This window comes from Syngnathus scovelli, chromosome 20 (genome assembly GCF_024217435.2).
Source record: "Syngnathus scovelli strain Florida chromosome 20, RoL_Ssco_1.2, whole genome shotgun sequence".
Classification (NCBI taxonomy): domain Eukaryota; kingdom Metazoa; phylum Chordata; class Actinopteri; order Syngnathiformes; family Syngnathidae; genus Syngnathus; species Syngnathus scovelli.
The window spans coordinates 6,640,369-6,658,983 of record NC_090866.1 but is presented as its reverse complement, the minus strand read 5'-3'; the positions used below and the strand labels follow the sequence as shown (position 1 = coordinate 6,658,983).

The 18,615-nt window shown below is 40.0% G+C and overlaps 5 protein-coding genes and 1 long non-coding RNA gene across 7 annotated transcripts in view; 2 read left to right on the top strand and 4 right to left on the bottom strand.

Annotated features, from left to right (window-relative positions):
- The window catches only part of mcm9 (minichromosome maintenance 9 homologous recombination repair factor), a 53,576-nt gene extending 52,390 nt beyond the window's left edge, over positions 1-1,186 (bottom strand). For both annotated transcript variants that reach the window (XM_068649132.1, XM_049756964.1), the window contains exon 1: positions 1,056-1,186. In XM_068649132.1, coding sequence (XP_068505233.1) covers positions 1,056-1,089 — 34 coding nt within the window. In that variant the 5' untranslated portion in view covers positions 1,090-1,186. The remainder of the gene's footprint in view (positions 1-1,055) is intronic.
- On the top strand, positions 11-5,488 carry hsf2 (heat shock transcription factor 2). The gene is made up of 12 exons (XM_049756986.2): positions 11-234; positions 577-685; positions 1,111-1,238; positions 1,472-1,596; positions 1,691-1,766; positions 1,826-1,887; positions 1,960-2,035; positions 2,286-2,416; positions 2,510-2,773; positions 3,130-3,229; positions 3,317-3,383; positions 3,486-5,488. Exons 1-12 carry the CDS (start codon positions 142-144, stop codon positions 3,776-3,778), a joined length of 1,524 nt encoding a protein of 507 aa, XP_049612943.1. The 5' UTR covers positions 11-141; the 3' UTR covers positions 3,779-5,488.
- A 532-nt stretch (positions 5,489-6,020) lies between these two features.
- Positions 6,021-10,095, bottom strand: serinc1 (serine incorporator 1). The gene is made up of 10 exons (XM_049756987.1): positions 9,927-10,095; positions 9,175-9,336; positions 8,819-9,012; positions 8,588-8,667; positions 8,281-8,418; positions 8,000-8,169; positions 7,781-7,871; positions 7,495-7,636; positions 7,183-7,407; positions 6,021-7,020 (listed from the first exon to the last, which is right to left on the bottom strand). The coding sequence occupies exons 1-10, from the start codon at positions 9,963-9,965 to the stop codon at positions 6,882-6,884; spliced, it is 1,380 nt and encodes a 459-aa protein (XP_049612944.1). The 5' UTR covers positions 9,966-10,095; the 3' UTR covers positions 6,021-6,881.
- A 272-nt stretch (positions 10,096-10,367) lies between these two features.
- Positions 10,368-15,143, bottom strand: slc35f1 (solute carrier family 35 member F1). The gene is made up of 8 exons (XM_049756053.2): positions 14,799-15,143; positions 13,285-13,460; positions 13,055-13,182; positions 12,556-12,715; positions 12,293-12,449; positions 11,675-11,727; positions 11,434-11,588; positions 10,368-11,107 (listed from the first exon to the last, which is right to left on the bottom strand). The coding sequence occupies exons 1-8, from the start codon at positions 14,891-14,893 to the stop codon at positions 10,874-10,876; spliced, it is 1,158 nt and encodes a 385-aa protein (XP_049612010.1). The 5' UTR covers positions 14,894-15,143; the 3' UTR covers positions 10,368-10,873.
- Positions 14,354-15,774, top strand: LOC125989774 (uncharacterized). The gene is made up of 2 exons (XR_007488717.1): positions 14,354-14,407; positions 14,683-15,774. It is a non-coding gene; the product is annotated as an uncharacterized lncRNA (long non-coding RNA).
- On the bottom strand, positions 15,507-18,569 carry nus1 (NUS1 dehydrodolichyl diphosphate synthase subunit). The gene is made up of 5 exons (XM_049756060.1): positions 18,012-18,569; positions 17,410-17,541; positions 16,998-17,150; positions 16,433-16,532; positions 15,507-16,229 (listed from the first exon to the last, which is right to left on the bottom strand). The coding sequence occupies exons 1-5, from the start codon at positions 18,409-18,411 to the stop codon at positions 16,139-16,141; spliced, it is 876 nt and encodes a 291-aa protein (XP_049612017.1). The 5' UTR covers positions 18,412-18,569; the 3' UTR covers positions 15,507-16,138.
- Positions 18,570-18,615: the final 46 nt, after the last annotated feature.

The window sequence follows — 18,615 nt, the reverse complement described above, 5'->3', positions numbered from 1 at the left end:
AATCAGCCCCGAAGCACTTGAAACGGAAGTTGTAGGAGGCTCGTCCACACAACGGTAAACATTCGCATCGCATCACCCAAAGCCTTCGGGAAAAAAAAACGAAAACCGAGAATACTTCGTCAAAACAGTCCAGGTTTCGAGATGAAACACAACTCAAACGTCCCGGCTTTCCTCACCAAGCTGTGGACGCTGGTCGAGGATGCAGACACGAATGAACTTATTTGCTGGAGTCAGGTAATGTGTGCCATTAGCCTGCTTGTTGGAGAAGCTAACACAAAACAGGTGCTCGCAACAATAGCACACGGATCGTCGTATTGAATTGTTGTGACTGTTACCAAGTTAACAAGTGACGGGGCTTGTCAAATTTAAACGTTCTCTAAATTAAACGTGGGTTTTTATTCGACCAGCTAAACGTGTACGCGAACGGTTGAGAGTAGCTAGCAAGGGGCATTATAGTGTCAAAGCTGTATGCTAAAAAATGTAGCTGAGTCAACAGTCATTTTCGTTTTACATTAGGACGCATCAAAAATATATCCATCAATTTTACAATGCCCAATTATTAATTTTGTTTTTAAGGAGGGCAATAGCTTCCTGGTGCTGGATGAACAGCGGTTTTCCAAGGAAATTCTCCCAAAGTTCTTCAAGCACAACAACATGGCCAGCTTCATCAGGCAGCTCAATATGTGTAAGATACATTTTTATTGCATAGAGAAGTAGTAGAACATTATTGTTAGCAAAATTCCTTGCTTGTCATACAGCTGTTATGTTATGATTAAAGTATGTAGTTCTGTGCAGAGCTCTCGTGACATCATACAAGACAAACTTTGGAGGCTTCTATTTCTTGAAGATGATGGTCAATTTAAAAATAACAAGTACTCCATAATCGGCCTTTGAATTCACAGGGTCTACTGTACAATGAATTCAATTCTGATCTACTTTAATTGTTGCAGTCATTGAGTTGTTTTAACCATCTATCAAAATACATTTTATATTGTTCATTTTTTGCTTAATAGTGACAATATTGAATAGGTTTTGTTTGTAATGACAGTCCTTACCCATAGTATGTTGCTGCACATGCTGATTCACCATGCATGATTGTCATTTATTCAGATGGATTCCGTAAAGTGATGCACATTGACCAAGGTATTGTCAAGCAGGAGAGAGATGGGCCTGTGGAGTTTCAGCACACTTACTTCAAACACGGACAGGATGACCTGCTTGAGAACATCAAGAGAAAGGTGAATGTTATTGAATTTGTTATGTTCACATTTGCAAACAGTGCAATTTAAAAAAGAAAAAATACATAAAGCTCATTGATTTTGTAGTTTTTTGGTCTTTTTTTTTCTGCTGCCACACATTTAAGCGCAATTGCTTCTGTCAAGTCATCAGCCAAATTGAGAAACTCTGCTAAAGCTAATCAGAGTCTGTCATTTTTGTGTTTTTCTTGGGGTGGTCAAAATCTATCAATCAGGTCTCAAACACGCGCCCCGAAGAAAATAAAATTCGACAAGAAGACTTGTCCAAGATCTTGGCGAGCTTTCAGAGTGTTCACAGCAAGCAAGAAAACATCGACGTCAGACTAGCAACACTGAAGAGGTTAGTGCAGCCTCCAGAAAGTTGGGTTAGGTTCAATCTTTCGGATTCCCCCCCTCTAAGCAGACATTTCTTTCACATTAATTTTCTTGTTCAGGGAGAATGAAGCTCTGTGGACAGAGATCTCTGATTTAAGGCAGAAGCATGCACACCAGCAGCAAGTCATCAAGAAGGTACTGTAAATTTGGGTCTTTACGTGGTCTTTCTTCTTAATGATGGTTTTCTCTTTCAGCTCGTACATTTCATTGTCACCTTGGTACAAAACAACCACCTGCTGAATTTAAAGCGCAAAAGGTGAGTGTTCAAGTATAGATGAATTGCAATATTTGATGACTTACTTACATTTTTTATTTTATTTTTTGGCAGGCCCAGTCTCATGAACAGCAATGGAAAGAAGACCAAATATTTTCACGAGATCTACGATGACAAAGTTTGTGTAGAGGTCAGTGCCAGCAATTTAAGTCAATATTTTTCAGTCCCGATTGTATTGCTCAATAGGATAATCGAACAGACACAATAAACATTTAGTACATTTCAGAAGTCAGTGTTTATCAGTCTATAAAAAAAAAAGTAATAATAATAATGACAAATGTGTTATTAATCCTCCATGTAGTCTAGTAACCAGTGATTCTGTATAGTTGGAGTGGTTCGGTAACTGTTTTTAAATGAGGTTGATTTTTCTGACCTACTAGTCACCTGTCAGCAGTCGGAATAGTGTTAAGGCCTCTGACGCGTTAGATGACATCATCATCTGTGACTTCACGGAGAACGACGTCGAGAGAGCCACCGATATCACAGATGGGTCACCCAGAAACGAGCTTTGGTGAGTCAACTGACTTGACATATTTTAATGATTTGGTGACGTTTACTGCCAGTACAGAAAAAAAATATTGTTAAATTAATTTGATTTCCTCAGTGACGTTGAAATAGTGGAAGTAGACCTAGACGACTGCCCGGTGCTGGAAGCTGAGGCAGAGGGCAGCGCAATCTGCATCGAAGATGTCAAAGAGCCTGACGTGGGACAACCGAAGAGCAGCACATTGGATAGCAACAGACCAACCAGCAGCGCTCTTCAGCTCAATAAATCGTCTGGTCTTAGTCTAGATGACCCCGTCATGATGATGGACGCCATATTAAAGGAAAATGGGGCCATCTCACAGAATATTAACCTCCTGGGCAAGTAAGTTTACCGTCATGTCTGCTATCTTTTCGACATGTTGACGTTGTTCTGACTTTAGGTGGGCAGTTGAAGGTTTCATAAAATAAATTGTGAACTTCTTGTTGAACACTTTCCTGATGCAGATTTGGATCAAAATGTATTTAATAACAAAAACAAATGATTATATTTTTTAATGTTTAATCATTGTTTTAATACACTTGGCCTGTTATTAATTCAATCTAAAAATATTTGTTTAATGTAATACATACCAGCTGGTACATTCATCAATCAGTGAGCACATTTATTTTTACTTTGGAAATACTGGCATCATGCCTATGATACAGCTAATCACTGTGGTGATTTGTCCCCGTTGTCAGGCTTGAGCTAATGGACTATCTGGACAGCATTGACTGCAGTCTTGAGGATTTTCAGGCTATGCTTTATGGAAAACCGGGTATCGACGTAGATACTTTGGAGGTAAAACACATAAATACATACATTACCTGTACGTAAATCTTCAAGTAACATCCTAATCGTAACTATTTGGTTTCCTCTTATTTCCAGGAGAGTACGTCATCCAAACAGATCCCAGCCCAAACAAATAATGGCAAGCTGGTGGGAAACAACACAGGTGAGTGGGTTTCCTCACATTTGACCTCTAAGGTCACACATATGGGATAGTTGTTAGCTTACTTCATATTGTGCCTATTGACTCCTTGTTGTTTGCGTTCAGACAAGCAGTTGATTCAGTACACTTCCTGTCCGCTGTTGGCCTTCCTGGATGGCTGTACCACGCCTGCAGAAGTGGAGCTGGGCGGAGGGAGCAGCACCCAGCCAGAGCTCTCAACCGCCTGTGTCGGGTCAGAACCGCCGTCGGAGCTGCTGGACAGCAGCGTCGAGTCAAAGCCGCCCGGCCGAAGCTCCCTCATCCGCCTGGAGCCTCTAACAGAGGCCGAAGCCAGCGAAGAGACCCTTTTCTACTTGTGCGACCCTCAGGCCATCTGCCCTGAGATAGATGGGGTGTAAGCATTGAGGCGACAATACTGTTTTGCATCCACTCTAGCTGCAGTTTGTGCCTTCAACGATAAGGCTTTTACACTGAACCGGTTATGAAAGGAAATTAAGCTACATTTTTATAATTACTGTACTTGTTACATGAGGCTTTGTTGCCATGTGAAAAAAAAATTGCACTGCTACTTCTAAGAGTTGCATCAGCCGTTAAATGTCACGTTAACTTCAGGATTAGTTTCCACCTGTCCATACATTCTTCATGACTACAAACTGGGCACAGGTCACAAATTGAGGGCATTTCTCTCTGGAGAAGCTGTAACTTGTCTTGTTAAAGGGAAATGTTTTCTGCCATTTGGTCAACATGTTTGTTGTTGGTCTGGATTGTTCATATGCCTGTTCTCATCTTATGCTTAAGTACGTGAAGTTTGGCACAAACTAGCTGGCGTAAAACGGCGCTTATATGTCCCTGCAGTCAGGTTCAAAGCTAAAAGAAAATACTGATATGCTTTCCTTAGCAAATAGACTGTAAATACTTCTATTTATTCTTGTTAAGTTTGTTGTTCTCATTGTCTTTCCACAACATTTGTCAAAAAGCAACATTCCTGATGTTAAGCGTCACTGTCAGGCTTGCTTCTCTTTGAATTCCCTTGGACTTGTTTTCATAACATTCTTGACAACTGGAACAAAGCTAATATAATGAGCTTAGTAACTACAAAAGTAGATGGTAATGTGATTCTAATTAGAAAAACATTGGTCTTTGAATCAGTACACAGATGTGTAAAAGGTTTGTGTTGTATGGGTTTTTAGAGCAGCTTATTTAGATTTGGAGTTTCACTGTCATACATTATCAATTTAACAGTATTAAATGATGTTCATCTAACAATCGAAAACTGCTATTAACACACATCGTATGTGTGCAACATTAATTGTATTAAATTGGACCACTGTGAGGATGCATTAAACTGGTAAATTATGATCTTGTAATATATGTTAGTCATTGCAATATTAACAATGCTTTTATGAAATGCTCGATAAGAAAATATAGTATACCCATGATCCTTTTGTGTGTAAAATACAGTATATTCAGATATAAAGAGAAATTATTTGTAACGGCAAAGAGGTGAAATTGAAACCTATCAAGTTGCATAGCACACAAGATTTATACCTAATGCTTTGAATGCCAAAAACATTAGTTTAAAACTAAATATAGCAGTGAGTAAAAAAAACATTTTCAACATAGAAATGTTGGATGGTTCCAAAATGAGCAGTGGTCCCACAAGCAGAATTTCAATACAGTTCTTCTACAGACTTAGATTGTGAGAAGTTGAATATGTGCGTGTTACCTATTAACCTCACTAGTTTTTATTGACTAGAAATACAAATTTGTCCTAGTTGTCAAGAATTAAATGGGAAACATGTTATTTAGCTCCCAGAGAATGTTGGTCATTGCTTGTATTTGGCCTCAAAGTTGATCAGCTGTCTGTTAAGGTCTTTGTTGTCCACTATTTTCAACATGGGATCAAAATGAAACTGATTTTAAGCTGACATGTCATGGTTATATATTTTCAGTTGTTTTTTTTGTTTGTTTGTTTGTTTGCCGAAGTAGAGTTTACTTGCGCCGCACACTTTTTGATTGATTAAAAATATGTGAATACTGATTCTGATAAGACTTGTCCATACAACCATACATGACACGTAACGAAATAAATCCCTTTACAATATTAATGAACACGTCTTGTGAACAAGCACTATAGTCAAGTTAAGAAGCTAATGCTAACGCAAGAGTTAGCGAGAAGCTAACGAATGTATTTAACACATTACTGTATTCCCCAAGAATAAAACAGCACCTTTGATGCAATTCATCTGATACAATTACTCAAAATACATCCACAAGAAGTCAAAACAAAGCGCTAAAATCAGACAGACTGATGCTAATGCTATGAAAACGAGGGCATCATAGACACGCAATAATATGGAAGTGAAATACAGTTTGTTACTTTTGTGTCATCGCAAGCTTACCGCTTTACTGTGTCGATCGTTTCCATAGACTGAAGGAACTGAGCCCTCAATGAAATGAAAAATTATTTTGTTTGGACAGCAAAAGTCTCTCCGAGTAATAAAGATGGCGGATTTGTGTAATTGGCTGCACCCATTACCTTATTAGTAGTGCTGCCCCAAAGACTGACGTACTAAATATAAACATCTTACTTTCTTATAAACAACAAAATCTGGTGAAACCTTAGTGTATAACAATACATAATTTTTCCATTTCAGTTTATTGTTTTATTAAATCAGTTACAATACACTTAACATTTCAAAAGTCAGATTTGGATCAAAGCAGAGGTTATAGCCATAATACATTACAAGTGCAGAGTGTGGAAATAAATGTTAACACCATAACTTCAAAAGTTGCAAGTCAAAAGGTAGCGCTAATTATATCTATCAAAATCAATAATCTATTGTGTGTGTGGAGGCAGGTAACTTTACTATCACAGCAGCAGACCTGCTTATTTCAACAAGTTTGTCAGTGTGTGACATGTTTGGATGATATACACTAGATGGACAAAAATATTTGAAAATATTCAAATAATCCAGGCAACATTCTTCACCAAATATTTCAGACAGTATATAAAACAAAACAGAATTTTAGTCTCATTTTAACTGGTGCGGTTTATAGTCAGCAAATTGCAGTACTTTTTGGGATCACTTTGGAAATTGTTCTTTTTTTTTTTTGTTCCAGCATGACGAGAATGACTTCACTTTCAGATTTACCACATTTGTCCAAATAATGATTACACCCCTCAAATTCTCAAGCAGATGTCACCTAAGATTTTAAAATAAAACCATGCAACTGTTTTAATAGAAATAACTGGGAAACATACATTAATATATTTACAACAGGAACCACAACACATTGCTTTAGAGTCACAATAACAAGCAAAAGAGACTTGGCTGCAATTTGGAGATGGAACACACAAAAAAAAATTAAAAGCAGAAATAAAATCCTATTTACCAAACAGCTTAATCACACCTACTTTTTGTGGTCTTTGCAGTAATAAAACACAAGCTAAGCTGAGAATGGCTAATATGTGCAAGCGATGGGGACAATGAGTGTGTTTCACTCAAAGTCCCTGTTGACCAGGACGAGTGGGGCCACCAGCGTCCACACATAGAGAGCGATGCAGATCCAGCTAGAGGAGATCTTCACCCACACAGAGGGCCATTTGCTCGTCATGGCCTCGTAGTTGGAGTCAGGGCTGCAGGGAAAACACAATATACTGTAGAGTGAAATCGGTCTGAATTGGGTTTTGCAATATTCCAATTCCAATAGTCTTTTACTTGGTTTTCATTAGCTACAATAACCTTGATTTGAATCTGTTTCTGTGAGTTTGTGAGTCCTAGCCATTCCAGCTACTTACCTGTACCAATTAGTGAGAGTCATCATGATGTAGAGTGAAGCTAGGAACAGCATGAAATGGAAGAAGGAATAAGAATAGGTGACTCCGTCCTTCTCATTGTCCACAGCCCGGCTGGCCCCATCGCCCTCCTCAAAGTTGTCAGCCTGAGGTCCGTCTTCGATCAGAGCGGACTCATCACTCGTGAGAGTCAGTTTGTTCACCTGGGCGTTGGATGAGTTACGGATACTGCAGGACGAAAGAGAGACGAGGACAGTCTACACAAAGAGACGAGGGGTGTGTCCATTTTAAGTGCTGAACTGCTTGCACCCTCACCTGGAGTATAGGACACACATGAGGAAGAGGATCAATCCCACAAGGCCCTGGGCGTCCCACCACTGGACTGCATGGTCCTCAGTTGCAGGGGTGGTGGTGTTCAACCCAATGATACCCAGAAGGCTCGGGTTGCACTTTCTATCTGTGAAACCAGAATTGGACATTGGTTTGAAAAATAGAGAAAACATGACCGAAACTTGCTGATATTTGTTTAATTACATTTTAAAAGTTACATTTATTGTAACAGTCCTGATAGTTATCATACAAATTATGTTCTAGCTCTTACCAGGCTCGTTGGTCATTGCAGACCAGGTCAAGTACATAGTGTACAGAGTCACCAGAGAGGATTGCAGCAGGCCAGAGCGGGGTTGGGACTCCTTCAGTCACACACACAAAACAAACATTAGCAAAAAAAAAAAAAAGAAGTAATTTTTATCATGTATATCCTGTCAAAATGTGTGTGTGTGTGTGTGTGTGTTGGGGGGGGGGTCTCTGTGATTGCTACCTGGATCTGAGGCAGGACGGAAATAACAGACACCCCAAGGCAGAGCAACATGTTGATGCTGATGAAGACCTTGTTCTCAGTGCATCCATCAGAGTGGGTGTAATAGGTGTAGAAAAGGATAACGGCCACCAGGGACAACACGTAGTTGAGAGCAGTGGCAGACAGCAGGGCTGCAAATATAAGCAAAGAGCTTGATTGTTTTTTTGTTTTTTTTATAGTCTTAATTATGTCACAGCTATGAAATGTTAAATTAAGTCTTTGTATTTGTTTGAGCTCCATACCTGCATACCAGCAGCGTGAATTACCCTCCTCCATCTTCTCAACCCAGGACTCGTTCCAGGAATGGGCAAAGTCAATGAGCAAAACCAACTGGATGAGGATAAAGCAGAATGCACCCGCCATACCGATGTAGAACCACACTGCAGGAGAAAAAAATGTTCGGAAGAGGTTACTACAATCATTCCTGCAAGACTGTTTCCCAGAACTTGTCATACAATTTGCCAGATTTTGGAGCCAGACTAAGATGTACTATCCGGTCAGAGATAAATTTACTCAAAACTGTGGGTAGAGACAAACAGGTCAAATTACCAGTTGTAAAGGACCCCTCTGCGATAAAGAAAGCTCCAACAGTGATAGCAGCAGCTGCTGCAAACTTGAAGAACCAAAACCTGCAAAACAAAATTACAGAATTCCTCCAAATGTTGAAGACACTATTATACGCAATAGAAATGTTGTTCTAATAAACCCAATGCATTTCAATGGGCGTCAATTAAAACACAGACTTTCACTATATGCTTATTTTTCTCTGTCTGGTCTTACCCATTATGCAGTGCAGCTCGGGGGTCTTTGCTGCTTTTGACTTTGATCATTAGCAGCGAAAAGAGAAGGAAAAACATGGCCATGCCGAAACAAACGCGGTACACAGCCTTGTAGCCAACCAGCACGTCACAGTTCACATGACCCTTTATGCCGGGGATGGATGAACCCGTTCCTCCCTCACAAAATCCTGGAATCTAAAAGAAAGCACGAACAATCATTACATCGTATTGTTTCTCGTATAATCATCACAACTGCAAGTTATAATTGTGTCAGTATTTTCTGCTGCTAGTTGCGCTTGAAGGATCAATTTTAACGGTTTATCGCGTGTTTTTTTTTTCTAGAAAATCACGCATTACCTTCTTCAAATGTTCCTCCATGCCAGGCATCAGCATGATGCAAGCAATTCCCACTCCCAGCAGAAGGAAGAAGGCGTATATGAGGCGAGTCACCGTCGAGTTATTTCCACTAGGACAGCAGCGACACAGCAGACAGGGGGCGCTGCCGCACAGACACGGGATCTGGAGAAAATAGGTTATTAAATGAGAAAATAGGTTATGAAAGATAATATTACGTCACGATACGGCTATAAATCACTTGTCATGATGGCGAGTAGGCCTCAATATAGTCTAATGCCAGGCCGTTAATAAAATGTTGCAGACTTGTTTACATGGCCGCTGTGTCGCAATGGCTAACCTCGTATCAGCTTGCTTTGTTGACATCATTGCCGATGTGTGTTTGCCGTTTACGACACACGACAAAATTAACAAATTGAAGACAATTAAAACAGCTTGTTATGTACGAACACAAACACTACAGGCCCCCGGTTGTCGTTACATTAATCGTTAGTTTCGGTTTTGTATTTCATGAACAGAAGACTCGACTAAAAACATCTTGTCTTGCAATATAATTTCAACTTTACATTCGATACGTAACCAAAGTCACCACACTGTAAGCAATAACGACCTGCGTCACTGTAAAAATCACACGGCCTTTGCTTTTGTTACTGCACAGTCATGCCACCAAATGAGAACTGGAAATAAACTACTAATAAATACTGACACGCAAAATTATGTTATTTAAATGTATCATTTAACAATTTGTTACGTACCCAGCTCGCCATGGAGCACAAGCCCAGAACGGCTCCCATGATGATCGATGTTTACTCTTTTCAACTCGGATTCGGAATGGCCGCGAGTCTCTAAATAGAAGATGGATGATTTTAACGTACGGTCGGTACTCTTCTTCACTGCTTTATGTCGTTTCACGAGTATGTACATATATGGTACTGCCCCCTACAGGACCACAATAGCCTTCTTTAGAGTTGGAGTGACGTTACCTCCTTGGGGTCAGACGTTTTTTTTTTTTCACCATGGATGCGTTTTTAAATACACTATAAATTAATATAATAAACAAATAAATGTATTTAAATCCATTTAGATTTTTTTATTTGAACATATGTATGACTATGCTTATGTGTTAAATTGTGTGTTGACATTCGGTGTTCAATCAGCACCGAAACCTCCATTATAAATGAACAAAAAAAATAATATTTACTGTACGGTACAAAGTTTTATTTCCATTTCCGTCTGTAAATACTTAAGACCTCAAGCAATGGATAATGACCATGTAGTTCGGTTGGAGCAGATGGCTTCTCTGTAAAATATACAAAATAATTAAACCAAACACATACAGAAACAGAAACACCGTTGAGCCACGCTCATCAAGCAGGAAGAGTATGATTTTCAAAGAACAAAAAAGAAAGATAACAATACTGTTACAACTATGTACATAATAATTTACATTCACCACTGTAGAGGCTAAGTCTTTAGTTAATAACATTCAGTCTCTTTCAGGTACACGTTCAGTTGTGTACGATGATTTGTCAAAGGGATCTAAAGCTTCCTCTCCTTTAGTATGGCCCATAGAAGAACACCCGGTTCATGTGATCATCCAGTTTTACCCGCACAACTGTGGGCCAAAACATGTACGTTTGCATCCCACATATCCAGTACTCTCCAACAGTCAACAATATTTTAGGAGAGTATCTTTACTCCCCTAAATTACACGTAAAGTAGGTTCCTCCCCTGATTCAGGGCTCAAGCTGGTGTATGCTACAGTTGGCTCTAAAACCCGATGACTGGACTGGAGGGGGTCTGTAGGACGATTGTTGCCTGTATTCCTAAACTGCTTGTAGACTCGAGGGTCTTGAACCACATAGGTGGATGCAGACGAATAAACCACCAGGCCCAAAATAATCAAGAAGAATGACATCAAATAGAGACAAGAAAACTGCAACACACAAGCAAAACATTGTTTTAGAAAAATAACCTTGTTATAAATATGTATTTTGAACATGACTATCTACTGAGGTTGAGGTACCGTATTTTCCGCACTATAAGGTGCACCTAAAAACCACTACAGCAGGCGTGTCCAAATATATGGATTTATATATGGACAAAGTTTTAAAATGGGCCATTCATTGAAGGTGCGCCTTATAATCCGGTGCGCCTAATAGTGCGGAAAATACTTATATTTACTTAAAATATTTATGGTCACCCTAAAGAAATAACTAACACCCTAAGAATTTTAATACAAGAAAATGTAACCATTTTTACCTTGTAATGAAAGAGGAAGAGGCCACACAAGAGACTGTACAGGTCAGCTGTGAGCAGAGAGAGATTTATCGAGGTGGCACTCGTCCTCTTCATTACCACTGGCATGAAGCTGTACAGGATGAACATGAAGGCACTGAAGGCCACATAGAGAAGACCTGTGACACAAACAGCGATTTGTTGCACATGACATTTACTTTCAGAAATTTGAAACTCCAACGGAGGAAAAATATACAAAACTTGCCGATCTGCCAGTCCCAGGGAACCTTCAGCAGCTCCTTGTGTTCCATGATGGCCCTGCAATTCAACAGACAAACTTCTGAGGACTGATGTCATACATATATTATGTGCATCAGAATTTGTGGAGCAGAATTTCTGCGTCCTCATTTCATCTTCAGAAATTAAATGTGTACCGTGTTTTCCGCACTATAAGGCGCACCGGATTATAAGGCGCACATTCAATGAATGGCCCATTTTAAAACTTTGTCCATATATAAGGCGCACCGGATTATAAAGCGGATATAATAAATTACTCAACGTTGCTCAAATGTTAATGCAATCACAATATAGTAACACTCGAAATAGTGAAAATAATAACAATTTACCAATAATTCAACGTTGCTCAAACGTTAATATCACACAACACACAAAATAAACACGTAAAGCTTACTTTAATAAATTAGTCCTCATCCACGAATCCATATTGGTCCATATATAAGGCGCACCGGATTATAAGGCGCACTGTCGGCTTTTGAGATAACTGGAGGTTTTTAGGTGCGCCTTATAGTGCGGAAAATACGGTACATATGATTGGAATAATTTTCAGATTTACGTTTTAAACACAGATTTATTTATTACTCACAGTTGGATGCCACTGAAAAATGACCCAAAGAGACCCATCATGCCCAGGAACTCCACACGGCTCAGGTTCTTCACTATGTACTCCTCACAGACGTTGGAGATCCCATACAAAGTTGCTCCACCCAAAACTAGCATATCACCAAATAACTTTTCTTCCCCTAAACAATAGAGCATGAAGAAAAGACATGATTTTATCCTTAGGGAAAAACATAATTACTGACAAAGTCAAACAAAAGTGTTCACTGTGTTTGTGAGTGCGCTCACCGAAGCCCTTCTGCCGGCCAAGTAGGACGTCAGCCCCAACCATGCACCCAATACCCAGAAGACACAATAATGTGCCTACAATGTGGACGGCCTTGTATCTCACCAATAGAAAGAACCACGACAGCAGTAAGACCACTGGGAGGACAAAGCAGTCTATCAGCTGAAAGGAGGAGAGAGAACAAAAATGAGATATAGCATTGCTAAAATAATAAATCAAAGATTTTGCACTATATTGTATCTCAATCTGGATAGGTGTAATAAACTTCATTAGGACCACATAATACAGCTAAAGTGTTTTTCCCCCCTTAACGGCTACTTAAAAACCTCTTCAAGAAACACTGCACTTCTTATCACACAGTTATAAATCACATTGTCACCAAATGGATGCTCCTCCAAAGACAATGAGAACATTATTGAATTTTTCTACTTGGAAATCTGAGTCAGTAAAGTCAGCAAATGCCACATCAATATGATTCCTACAGTCAGCAAATACAAATACCTGTACACTGGACAGAGTGGTGTATTGGTAAGCTTTGAGTATCAGGTAGTTGGCCTCGATGTCAATCAAACCTAAAATCATGTACTTCCACCAACGCAGTTTCAAAATGGCCAGCAAGTTACCTTCACCTGGTGAGACGGAGACATACACACAAGCATCCACAAAGATGTGGAAGCTGTTTTCATTTATTTTCCAATACTGGGACAAGGGTCTGCATGTTCTGTGCGTACCTTGCCTAACTGCCAGCGTGGTGGTGTAGACCAGAAACAACAAGATGTAGTTGAGAAAGCCCTGGAACACTGGTGTGTTGGCATGGAAGTCATTAGCCAGGTACTTGCTAGTAAGACCAATGGCACAAATTAACAAGGACAGGACCTGACCCAAGGCCAATGTCACAAATAGATCTCTGCAAGAAACAGGAGACAAATTGATAATGCAGATCATAAATTTGCATTACCGCACCAGCTAAAATTAGGGCAAAATCTCAATTTGTTTAGATATAAACCGCACCGGACTATAAGCCGCCGGTATTTTAATGATTAATTATTATTTGTAAGAGAATAACCACAAAGAGGATTGTCAGGAAAAAGATGATTCTTTGCCTTTTATTAACAATGTTTATTGACAGAGATGAAGGAGCTCCGTAAACAAAAATCTCAGCGACGACCATAATAAATTTAATATGCAGGGAACACTAGCAACACGCAACTAATTATAAATAATATGGGACCACTTACAGAGGTAAAGTTGGAATTGCGATATGAGCTCCACGTAGACAACACGACCCGGAAGAAAAAGGGTGACACAAAAGGATGTCATCAAAAAGAGCTTAGTGCCCTCTAGTGGCCGGAAGAAACCTCTACAGTAGATGCAACAGCTCTATTTCCTTTGAGCCAAATCGACTATGCATTTTTTTTTTGTCCCCCATAATGAGGGTTTGTGGAGTCACTGTCAATTTAGAGTGCCGTCCATATTTTAGGAATGTGGCGGTAAGATAGAGTATGACAAAAACTTATGCAAGAATGTAGAAAAAAAAAAATAAGAACTTGAACTACATATTGGAAGGATGCCTTGTGATTAAATTAGGTTACTGCGCTGCTCTAAGCACAAAATGTATATGAATAATATAATCTCTGCACACTCTAGATAAATGTATGCGTATTCCAAGTCACTTATTCTAAGACTTTTCACCTTAGGTATAAATAATAATTCAGGAGGTTTCGGTTTTTGTCTCCAATGAAATGACTTGACACACACACTCAATGCCACGGGCCTGTTATGCTGATCTCAAACTTGCAGCCTGTCCAACCGCCTGAAGACAGACAAGACCGTCCAGGGACAAAAGAGCAGATGGTAAGAAAGTGGAGGGGAGTTGTGTTGCGTGTAGTCGTGCACGCGTGGGTTCACGAGGATCCTGAGCTTGTTCTCAGAAACAAGTTTGCATGTCATTAAACGAATGAGACAGTGGCTGTTTTTTTAAACAATCAAAAAGGTGCAGGTTGACGACCCGAACAAAACATATGCAAACCTGTGCGTGAAATATACTTGATCATATGCATACACGCGCGTGACGTGTACGCAACGTGTTTTAGTTAACATCTGTTGCACAAGCTGAACCTTTTTTGCAGGAAAACGACATGACAGGTGATGTTACAGGTTGAAACAAAAGGAGCGTCCGCAGTGATAAGCCGCCACTGTCAACGTGAAGTGGATGTGAAAGGATGCTAGCGCGGGCACGCCATACCTGCTCAAGACCTTCCTGATCCGCTGATACACGCTCGGTGCCGGGGTCCCCGTGCCCCTGGGAAGGCTCTCCACAGTGGACACGACGGAAATCATCGTTGCGAGAGGAGCGATCAGCACATTACCGCTTCGTGGAGGATGGAAGAAGACGGGCAGTGGCCTCAAGAAGAAAGGAGGAGGAAAAAGAGCCTCCTATGCTCTGAGTTGGAGGTTGAAGAGCTCAGACGATGTCCAGGTGGACCACACCGGCTTCTAGGTTTCTAAGTGCCTCCTTTGAAACCGCAAAACGAGAGCCAGGACCTATGTGGACAGTAGAAGAAATTTACCACTAGGGGTGCCCTTGTACTCGGTAGCGCCTGGAAGAGAGCTGTAACCGCCCCTGTCAAAAAAAAAAAAAAAAAAAGAATATAATACAGTATATTAATTTGTTATTGAGCATTTCTGACTGTGGTGCTATGCATATTTTTAAATCACAGAATACTCACCGAATATTCACATTAGATTTTTTTTATAATATTGGTATGTATATTGTCAGCATCTTCTGTAGGATTTTTTTTTGAAGCTTTACAGTCATTTTTTTACAAATGCATTTCAATGGGCAACCATTGCATGATTTTCACTATTTGCACATATTTTGTCCATAGTTAAAATTATATTTTTGTTATAGAGCTAAAGTGTCATTGTGGGTCAAGCAAAAGCACACAAGCAATAAAAAAAAACAGTGCATTTCTTTATTTCAGAGGTCTGGTCAGTCAAGGTGAAGCCTTAAGTAAAAATTGCTTGAATCATACTTTAACACAATGACTTAGAGCATGAACACACAGAGCCACATGAACGTCTTAAATTTACACAATGAATCACTCTATCCCTTAGCACCACTTCCTCTCATATTTTGAATAATTTCCCCCTAAAATTAAGCTAGATTTCAACGGCGTGGCACAAAGCCTGGTTTCATATTCTGTTTCTGCAAAATGAAGTCCTCAGTGACAAACAGCAGCTGGAGATTGAATTCCAGCAGTGAGAGAGACACAGAGGACAGACAGTCCTCTCATCATGTTATGTGTCACAGAGGGCTATTTTCTCTTGGCTCAAAGAACATGCTGCAGAGGCCCTGGAATTTCAGTTTATTGTAGTAGCTGGTGGCAGGAAGTGAGAGATCGACTCTGACTCCTGGCTTTGTTCACTGTCGCAGCAATCCAGGAGAAGCCCAGAACGTGGGACAAAGGGGGTTCAAGTCATGACGGAGGCATGAGAGGTCACAGTCTTACTCAAGCCTCCTTGTCTTGAAAGTGTGAACCCCTGAACTTGTCTTTTGTGATGAATTTGAGACCGGCCTGTACGTCACTGGCCCATGCGCTGTTGACATTCACCATAACGTTGTAGGACATCCCGTAAGTCCTCATAAGAGATGTTTCTGTGCGACGGCAGGGAGCTGAAAAAGGCGGATACTTAGAATCCAAGAAAATATATGCAGAAACAAGTATTTGCAATACAATGTGGAATTACTGTGGATTTTATTTAAATACTAGAAACATGTCCATCAATTGGCTTTACATATAAATTAAGTTAATATATAATAAATATCTGATGGATGCATCGTTTGATGAAAATAAATAAAATAAAAATATGTCTTACATGAATTCAGTGAGTCTGATGTGCCAGGGCAGGAAGCCCAAAGTGCTGTTGACAGGACCAAACTTCACCACCAACTCTGGATCTGGAATATTCTTTGACTCTGGGAAATCAACATAGGGGGCTTGTCATACTTTATGTTGGGTTATGTTATTCACAAAATCTAAATCTAATGATAAGAAGTCTCAATTCCAATGAAACCGACACGCCGTGTATATCATAAATAAAAACAAAACAGTGCTTTGCAAATCATTATTCTGTATTAAATTGTATATAATACCAAGAATAATGTTCAAACAGATGAATGTTAGTTTTTTTTTCTCCAAAATTCTCTCATTTTGAATTTGACTGTTAATTTTCATGGAAAACACAAAATTGTCTAGGTGACCCCAAACATTTGAACGATAGTGTATGTATGATTTTTTTTTTTTTGGGGGGGGGGGGGGGGGGGGGGGGGGGGGGGGCAACACAAGCGTATGTTGAATATTAAATATACATGACACTAGTTATACGATATGAAGCAGTTTATGAAAAGGGATTCCTTTAAGGTTATAAATAAAAGTATTACCTCTGAGCAGTGCGTCGAGCATAGAGACGGTGATATCTTTGGAGCTCCTCTCTTTGTTTTCCACAGAACGACAGAGTTGCTGTGCGGCCTGAACAATACTCTGCTTCCCATCTTCTGGTGCCAACACCTTCACTATTGGCTTGCATGAGAGCACTGAAAACACACAAACATTTCACACTTGAAGGGATGACCACAAAATATTGTCAAGTGTTGTGTTGATGTGATTGTCTTTCACCAAAGGTTATTCAGGGCACAAAAAAGCATGCAGACTGAATAAAGCTTCTGACACCTTCTTTGACCTCGCATTTTCATTGATTTAACTTTCCCCCAGAATATGTGGGGTAATAAAAGATTGTGTACACCATTGCGTAATGCAGTGAGTCATCATCAAGGGACTGGAGCAGGGACTTACCATTATTATGTTGTTTGTCGGTGCAATCACTCAGGAACTCCACATTGTATTTGGAGCCCTCTGTTCCGAGGAGATGCTGTTGTTGTGTCAAAATCACCTCGAGTAGACGGTAGTTATTCTTCCTGAATATACCTGGCAAAAAAAAAAAGGGTCTCAATATTTGTTCTTTCTAGTGATTTTTTTGACTTCAAGCAAGGCTACAAATCTCAGAACCTCAAAGCACCTTTTTATTTTTGTTTTAAAACATTCCATAATAGACCGTCTGTCAACATTTATGGTATTTAAATCAAAAGGTTGATATTTCTATAATGACTTCAAGTTATTTCGAATTAATTACAAAGACATTTAAGTTCATGTTCTGTCATCTATTTTAAGAGATGTTTTACGTTTTTGCCATTGTATCTTTTCAGTACTGGTATCCACCAACATGAATTTAGAATGGCTAGGGTACATTTTTGTTTGAGTCGAATTTATTACAACATTTTGTGGTAAGAAATGCTTAAGAGGGAGTTTAGTGTCAACAATTGATCAGCCACACATCACATCAGTAGCTCTTTAGGATACATTTACATAATAGTACACATTAAGTGCAAGTTGTTTACCGTGGTTATCATAGATGCTGACATAGGATATACCAACAGCCATACACCACACAACTACGTTGGCAATGTCCGTGTAGCTGGGCTCCTCTTCAGCTACTAACAGGCCGATGTGGCTCGGCAACTTCTCCAAAGACCTGCCGTCAGTCAGCCACCGGTGCCGGCTATTAGAAGTGCAGTTTCCGTTACCAGCAGTCCCATTAGCGTCGGGGTTATGATTTAACTTCCTCCGATGGTCTTGGAAGCCAGCCATGGCCATTGGAAGTAGCAATGTGGCCATCGCCCGCTCCCACAACAGCCCCTTCCAGTTCCGAAGCCGCACTCGGAACCAGGACACGAGTGCTCTGTTGCTGTGAAGAAGGAACAGCAAGAGCCGCCAGAATAGGCTGTACAACAGCGCCATTAATATCCTTGACTAATTCTAAAGTTGGTAAGGATATTATAAGTGCGGTACAAGTCTATTTTGTCTACGTAAATTACTGGGTGACAAATCACTGCCGATCTCACCCCCCTGCCGCCATCTTGCTTTCTCGCTGTCAACCTCTGACCTCTGAACCCTCAGCGTGTACACGTAATCCGCGGATTGGTTGAGACGCGCATGACGTCA

Excerpts from the sequence above, each read along its gene's own strand:
- hsf2 (XM_049756986.2), top strand. The coding sequence starts at position 142 with ATGAAACACAACTCAAACGTCCCGGCTTTCCTCACCAAGCTGTGGACG. Across the intron at positions 235-576 it reads AACTTATTTGCTGGAGTCAG|GAGGGCAATAGCTTCCTGGT; the intron begins GTAATGTGTGCC and ends TTTGTTTTTAAG. Across the intron at positions 1,239-1,471 it reads TTGAGAACATCAAGAGAAAG|GTCTCAAACACGCGCCCCGA; the intron begins GTGAATGTTATT and ends TCTATCAATCAG.
- serinc1 (XM_049756987.1), bottom strand. The coding sequence starts at position 9,965 with ATGGGAGCCGTTCTGGGCTTGTGCTCCATGGCGAGCTGG. Across the intron at positions 7,872-7,999 it reads CCGTCCTGCCTCAGATCCAG|GAGTCCCAACCCCGCTCTGG; the intron begins GTAGCAATCACA and ends GTGTGACTGAAG. Across the intron at positions 7,021-7,182 it reads ACTCTCACTAATTGGTACAG|CCCTGACTCCAACTACGAGG; the intron begins GTAAGTAGCTGG and ends TTTTCCCTGCAG.
- slc35f1 (XM_049756053.2), bottom strand. The coding sequence starts at position 14,893 with ATGATTTCCGTCGTGTCCACTGTGGAGAGCCTTCCCAGGGGCACGGGG. Across the intron at positions 12,450-12,555 it reads TGGCCGGCAGAAGGGCTTCG|GGGAAGAAAAGTTATTTGGT; the intron begins GTGAGCGCACTC and ends TCTATTGTTTAG. Across the intron at positions 11,108-11,433 it reads TCTTCCTCTTTCATTACAAG|TTTTCTTGTCTCTATTTGAT; the intron begins GTAAAAATGGTT and ends TGTGTGTTGCAG.
- nus1 (XM_049756060.1), bottom strand. The coding sequence starts at position 18,411 with ATGGCGCTGTTGTACAGCCTATTCTGGCGGCTCTTGCTGTTCCTTCTT. Across the intron at positions 17,151-17,409 it reads CGACAAACAACATAATAATG|TGCTCTCATGCAAGCCAATA; the intron begins GTAAGTCCCTGC and ends GTGTGTTTTCAG. Across the intron at positions 16,230-16,432 it reads ATCAGACTCACTGAATTCAT|CTCCCTGCCGTCGCACAGAA; the intron begins GTAAGACATATT and ends CGCCTTTTTCAG.